General features: G+C 47.9%; 1 protein-coding gene across 1 annotated transcript; it reads left to right on the top strand.

The window, feature by feature from the left end:
- The first annotated feature begins 1,214 nt into the window (after nt 1-1,214).
- FAM187B (family with sequence similarity 187 member B) lies at nt 1,215-6,953 on the top strand. The gene is made up of 2 exons (XM_035118432.3): nt 1,215-2,724; nt 6,534-6,953. The coding sequence occupies exons 1-2, from the start codon at nt 1,886-1,888 to the stop codon at nt 6,871-6,873; spliced, it is 1,179 nt and encodes a 392-aa protein (XP_034974323.1). The 5' UTR covers nt 1,215-1,885; the 3' UTR covers nt 6,874-6,953.
- Nucleotides 6,954-7,399: the final 446 nt, after the last annotated feature.

The raw sequence follows: 7,399 nt of genomic DNA, 5'->3' as shown, positions 1-7,399 counted from the left end.
TCTCTACCATTTTATGGTGTGCATGTAGATCACACAGTTTTAAGCCCCACTTTTTCTCCTGACCCTTTCTTTGGCTGCAGCCTCTATCTCCCTTGACATTTCTTCCCCTCCTCCCCCAATTTAAGTGGCAAAAACATTGGCCCCTCCACTAAGGCCCAACTCCCTTAAATGGAATCAAAACCTCATAGCAGATTGTTGGAATTGTGAGAACAGTACAGGATTAAAACAGCATCCTTTGCTTCCATGTCCCTTCTTGCTTCTCTCCCTCTTCCTTATTCTTTCCCTCTACAGTATATTGTTATAAGTTGGTGAGGAGGTTCAGTTTGGATGAAAAACCCTCCCAAAACTCTGATCCTGTGTCTCTGAGAGCAGAATGTATAAAAGGAAGCTTGCCAAACCAGTTCCTTTGTTTGCATGGCTAGTTAAGTACCACAATTTAGCATATCCAAAGAGGTCACTCTGCATCTTAGAACACCAGGGTGGGCCTTTCCCCCCACCCCCTTCACCTGACTGGTATGTAGGAGAACAATAGACACAGTTGGATTGTGAGAGAGCTGGAAGCTGGAGAGATGGAGAGACATCTCTTGCTCTCTGTGTTGCTCTGAGCTCAACTTGGGGGCTCGCATCAAAACTTAAAAGGGAAGCAATACCTGTTGGGGTGTTAGTGCTGTGAGCCCCTCCATCCTATGCTCATATGTGTAAGGTAAAGGGACCCCTGACCATTAGGTCCAGTCCAGTCATAACTGACTCTGGGGTTGCGGCGCTCATCTCGCTTTACTGGCCAAGGGAGCCGGTGTACAGCTTCCGGGTCATGTGGCCAGCATGAAAAAGCCGCTTCTGGCGAACCAGAGCAGCGCACGGAAACACCGTTTACCTTTCCGCTGTAGCGGTACCTATTTATCTACTTGCACTTTGACGTGCTTTCGAACAGCTAGGTTGGCAAGAGCTGGGACTGAGCAACGGGAGCTCACCCTGTCGCAGGGATTCGAACCGCCAACCTTCTGATCAGCAAGCCCTAGGCTCAGTGGTTTAACCCACATGTAAATATATCCCAAAGACACCACAGTCTCCTCTGACCTTCATTCCAAGGACACCAAACCTAGTAAGCATGGGAACTCCCAGAATTTCTCAGCATTCAAAGATTGAGGTGGCGCATAACAATATTGTCTCCTTTCTAATGTTCTTTCCCCTTTTTGTTTCTATTTTTATTTTAGGTCTAACCAGTGCATTTACAGTACAGGAAAGATGTAAAGATTTTGTATTTTCATTAAAATATTTGTAAAATAAAAAAATGAAAAATACTTTTTAAATATATATACAGTATATATATATACAGCAAGGGAAAGAAGTCTTAGCATCTTCATAAACCATAATTCTGCACTTATCTGTACTGCCCTCATTACCATTTTCTGTTGCTACATACATTTATAAAGGCAATGGCTGCATCTTTTCCCCCTTTCAGTAGGTTGCTGTTAAGAATGTTTATTATCTATAACAATAAATAAAACGGGCCATGGGAAAGGATGAACCATGTGTGTTACACTAAACTCCTTGGAGAAAGAAATGTGTAATAATTTTATTTGTGTAAAAAAATAAAATTGCCCAGCCTTTCTGCTGATAAAGCCTCCCAGATCAGATCAGGAATAAAACAAAAATAAGAATGAGTAATGACTTGCCACCCCCTGACAGCAGTTGTGGAGAGAGGCAAGGCTGGGTCTCCAGACAACCAAAGTCATGCTGAACATCAGCAGTTAGAATACCTCTGACTAAGCCCCACACTCCATTATGACATCATCCCCTTGACCCCCTCAGTTACGATGTCACAGTGAGGTCAGCTAGACCGTTCCTTTCCAGTTGCCCTTAGTGCGACAGTGCCCAGCTGGTCATGTCCTCTTGGGCATCTACTGTGGCTCTGCTGCTAGGTTTGGCCTTGGCCTTCACTGATGGCAGCCTGTACGAGGGCCACTCCCTAGGGCCGCCATGTGTCCCAGGCCAGCCTTGCACAGTAGCCTTCATCTCTAGCAACCCAGTGGTCCTACGCTGCCCCCATGTCTACTTCAAGATTTTTGTCAGTTGGCAATACCTGGACCCAGCCTGGGGGAAGGAGCAGCCCATCACCTTCTTGCGCTCAGGGGGGCCCCTCTGGCCCTTGCTCAGCCATGCTAAGTTGAGGAGGCTGCGCTTCAAATCCCAGCTAGTTGCTGGCAACCTGTATATCCCAAACCCCAGCGTGGAGGACTCCGGCTTGTACACCTGCCGGGCAGGCGATGCCACAATCGCCTACTACGACGTGGATTTCCAGGATGCCGGGAGCATCCACGTCTCACATGCGGGGCTTGGGGAGACAACCCTGGGCAATTCCACCGCCGAGCTAGAAGACGGAGCGCAGGCCAAGCTGTTCACCTCCTGGAGCCCTTGGCAGTCTTGCGACCGCTGCGGCACTCCTGGAGAAAGGAAGCGAGTGGGTTTCTGTTACGCCCAGGTGACCCGGAAGGACCAGCATGAAGAAGTACCACTGCCCTGCGGGATGGTCAGGAGGAAGCACCCAGCGTTGCCCCAAAGGGGCCCGGAGCTGCGAGTAGAAAGCTGCCAGGTGCCCTGTGATGCATCTTACCTGCTGTCCCAGGATCAGGCCAGCGCTGTTCCGCTCCTCGTCTTCACCACCTACCACCCCCAGCTCAAGACCATCGCCCACCTGCGCTGCCCAACCTCTTCCATCTACAGGTATGGACCTCGAGCTCGCTCCCTGGTAGAGAGCCACAGGCCCTGGCTCAACCCCACTTAAAAGGAGCAGGTAGAAGGCAGCAGCAACTTTCTCTCCTTGAGACCTTGGAGAGAGCCACTGCCAGTCAGGCACTAAGACTACACCAAATGCAAATGGACCAATGGTCCACCTTGGTGTAAGGCAGCTCAATATGCTGTGTCTCCTTGATACGTCTTGTCTCTAGCCCCACACTTGCCTTGCAGGGTTATTGTGACGATAAAATTGGGGGGAGCCCTTGGCATCCTACCACGAGCTCTTCAAAGGGAGGGTGGGATGGAAGTGTAGTGAACAGGTAGCGCTCAGTGCTCCAGGGAACAACTGCCATCTGGGGCAGCACATCCCATTTTGCCGCCTGAGGCAAAACAGGAAGGTGCCGCTGCTGCAGCCGCACTTACTGCAAGATCTCACTGGCAGCTGGAACCCCAGAAGCTGCCACTGAAGCCACTTCTCTTGTGACAGTGGCTGGAGTGCCTGCGATGGCTGCGGAAGAGAAGCAGAAGTGGCTTTTGGCTAGACCTGGCGAAAGCCCTGGGAGAGCTCACTGGAAGCCGCAGCCTCTATTGGGGAAGGGCATCAATGGGAGCACCCTTGGATTCCACCGCCTGAGGTGGTTGCTTCTGTTTGCCACACGGGCGGGTGGCTGCTGACTGTAAGGAACCAAAAGCATCTTATTGTTGCATTGGTGTTGTTGCCATCAACGCCTATTCAGAAGTATTCCTCCTCCAGCAATGCAGGTAATGCCCCATGCCAGATCTCTAGAAAAGCAGCCAGCACCCCAAAATGTCTCCAGAGCTTAGAGCTGATCTCTCTCTCTCACTTACACACACACACAGATTGTACCTTTCTTGGATGGGAAAGGGGAAATCCACCCTCCTTTTTTCCTGGCTGAAAGATTTGATTTGTCAGACTATTTTAGCATTCCACCTGACCGCTTTCTTGTCCACGCCATGAACCTAAGAAGCAATCTATGCAAGGCTTCGCTATCCACTTCTTCCAGCAACCCATCCCACATGCTAGCCAGGAGGGCACAGAGGAAACTTTGCTCTTTTAATCTGCCTCCTTTTCACCCCAATAGAATAGTCAAGTGGCCACCGGGGTCTCGTAGCACAGTCCCACATGTGTTGACTCAGAAGTAAGTTCCTCTGAATTTGATCCCATGTAGGCTGTGTAAACATTACACAGCTAGGTCCATGTTTTCCAATCCAGATCGAAACTGGTTTGAAGGGTGGGGGGGCACATCAAAATGCAGCCTTTCATAAGAAACTACAGAACAAATATGGAGTGTGGCCATGATTGTGTGCACAGTGCTGCCCCAGCAAGCAGTGGGAACACCCTGGGTGCAGAGTAAATCATAGAATCATAGAGTTGGAAGGGGCCATGAGGGTCATCTTGCCCAACCCCTGCAATGCAGGAATCTTTCGCCCAGTGTGGGGCTCGGCCCTGCGATCCTGAGATTAGGGGTATCATGTTCTACCAACTCAATTGTGAGTGTGTACACAGCTTTCCGCCCCAAGTAAGTCTGCATAGAATTAAAGTCAGCTGCACACATGTACATTTAAAGCACATTGTTTCTGCCCAAAGAATGCTGGGAACTGTAGTTTATCCTTGACAGAGCTACAATTCCCAGCTTCCATAACAAACTACCGTTCCCAGGATTCTTTGGAAGAAGCTATGCATGGTTTACATGCAGCCGTATATGGCTTGTTCCAATTCTTTCACCACCCTAGTCATGAACTGCTCACCAACCGCAATCTTCAGCATGAAGAAATGTCTGTGTGAATGAAGGGGAGATGCTGTCCCATATAAGTGTTGTCACAGCACTTACAAGTTTCGCCTGTGTATGTTCTCTCTCAAATAAAAGAAGAAAGCCAGTTAATGATTGTCAAGTGACTCGACTTTCACCTCCGGATGCCAGGCCAAAATGCTGATTAATAGCTGGGGGGTGGGGACTGGGGCATAGCTGCCAAGTTCTTCCTTTTTTAAGGGAAATTCCCTTATGCTGAATAGGCTTCCTCGCGAGAAAAGGGAAAACTTGGCAGCTATGAACTGGGGACTAGAAAAGTAGCAGTAGCAGAAAACTAAATCCTACTCTTTAGTGAAGCAGGAAACAGTTCACAGGAAAAGCAAGAAGTTACGTAGAAATAAAGACATTTGAGCCGAGGCTAAAGCGAAAGTTTAACAACAGTGCTATGTTTGGCAGGATGGGAATCCAATGATCACTGGATCTGGCCCTGATAACGATCTGAATGCTGTTTATATTGCATCCTGACAAATACTTGAAAAAACCGGTCCTGCCCTGCCATTCTTGCTGTGTAGGACATTTGTAGCACAACAATGTCTTTTCTCAACCTGAAATTGTTTGTTCTCATCCTCAAGATGCTGCTTTTGATCTAGATAGATTTAATTTAGCTCCTGTTGTATGTAATAGGGAATGTGGTAACTTGATGGGCTCTCTTTGATGAGGTTTTCCACACCTTTTCCTCCCTGCACGTTCTCCCAGGTGAAGGAAGAAGGATGTGGTGGTTGCAATCTTTGCATATATATCCACCCACAGTGTTATGGTACAGGTGTGATGGATACACACACAAGCACATTTGTTTTTACCTGTTTTCAAACAGACACACACTGGGGCAGTGCAGACTCAGTCTGCAATGAGCTTCTGTTTGATGAATGAAACCAGTTTCTCAAGAAGTGTTTTTCAGGGGCAAAAAAATAAAAATTGCAGTTCATTTAGAATTTAGATAGCATGTGGACAATTTAGCAAGTCTCCATTGCTTCTAGAACAAAAGGTCATGTGTCAAAAGTACAAAGTTTTCAGCACTTGCTTAAACTTTTTGTTTCGTTTGTTCAGGCATTCCCTGAAATGCAGCCCAACCACATAACTACTGTACAGATAATCTGAATTAACTTATTCTGATGTTTGATTTGCATGTTATGGCATTTTGTGATATTATGCTGCATACTGCTTTGGCATTCTTTATGATAGGCGGTATAGATAATTGTAATAAATATAAGTACCGTTAGTAGACAACCTACTTGGAATTACTGGATTGTATTTAATGTTGGTCCTACTCAGGGTAGACCCACTGAAAATAAGGAGATGACTAAAGGAGGTTCACCAATTCATTTAAAAGCACTCTTTTACCACTTTAAAGGCCGTGGCTTCCCTCTGGGAAGAATTCTGGGAACAGTAGTTGGTTAAAGCTGTTGAACGTTGCTAGGAAATTCCCTCTCAGAAATGCCCAACGCCGTTAGCAAACTATAGTTCCCATTTGCAGTCGTTTTCGGTCATCAACAGCTATCAGTCAATCACCCACTTCCACCACCCTTCTGAGTGATCCCCCCTCCCCTCCCCATCCCCACCCCTCCCCACCCCTTCTCTACATAAGTGCCTGGGGACTTCTATTTCACTGTATCTGAAGAAGTGTGCATGCACACGAAAGCTCATACCAAAATAAAAACTTAGTTGGTCTTTAAGGTGCTACTGAAGGAATTTTTTTATTATAGTTCCCAGGATCCTTTATTCCCATGACTGTTAAAGTGTTAGAAGAGTGCTTTATATGTACAGTATATCATGGATGAGAGCCGTAATTTAGTTTAAAAAAAAGGAAGCATCCTTGACTAAGGCAATGAATTAATCACCTCAGGCACCTGTGGTTAATTGGCTAGGATGCTAACTAGACAGTAACAGCCTGCATTTCTGCCTGCCTGCCTGCACCCCCCCCCATCCAATGCCAACCCCATTTCTTTCCCCCCTTCTTTTCTTCAGTCCTGTGTACTGGCAAGCTGGCCCCACAATGCTGACCCGCCTCGAACTTCTCCAGAAGAATAGCTCCCAGAGCCTGGACAAGGCCACCGGCGGCGGGATCCTGCGTCTCTCCTTCCGGAATGAATCCCATGGGGCTTATTACCAGTGTTATGTCAACGGGCACCTGGTGGGCAAGTTCATCGTCGCCTCTTCCGGGGTCGTGCCAGTCTCTGGGGACCACAGCCACACCTACTCCATCATTGAGGCGCTGATTGTTGGGCTCTCCATGTTCCTTGTTTTCCTGATGTTCCTCAGCATCATCCAGTCCTGCCGGAGGAAACCCGGAACCACCATGGTCTAAACTGGGATGCAGACAACCTCTTGAGCATCCCAGAAAAGCAGGGCATGGATCGCTGACTAATAAAAAATATTGACTAGCAATGCATTCAGAGTCAGTCTTGGGCCCTGGAGCTATGTGTAGGGAGGGGAGGGCTTGAAATCTGTGTTGGCTGGAGTGAAAGGTAAAGGACCCCTGGACGGTTAAGTTCAGTCAAAGGTGACTATGGGGTTGTGGCGGTCATCTCACTTTCATGCCAAGGGAGCCGGCATTTGTCTGCAGGCAGCTTTCTGGGTCATGTGGCCAGCATGACTAAACCGCTTCTGGTGCTGCAGAACACCGTGACGGAAACCAGAGTGCACAGAAAGGCTGTTTACCTTCCCAGCGCAGTGGTACCTGTTTATCTACTTGCACTGGCATGCTTTCAAACTGCTAGGTTGGCAGGAGCTGGGACAATACCAGGCAGTAATGCAGTGGCAAATTCAGCTGTTCACAGCCATGGCCCCTCACAGCCGCACACCTCTTCTAAGATTATACAACCGTCTTAAGA

This window comes from Zootoca vivipara, chromosome 6, assembly GCF_965207765.1.
Source record: "Zootoca vivipara chromosome 6, rZooViv2.hap1.1, whole genome shotgun sequence".
NCBI classification, from domain to species: Eukaryota; Metazoa; Chordata; class Lepidosauria; order Squamata; family Lacertidae; genus Zootoca; species Zootoca vivipara.
The sequence above is the reverse complement of the archived record's forward strand: the minus strand, read 5'-3'. Positions and strand labels throughout refer to the sequence as shown.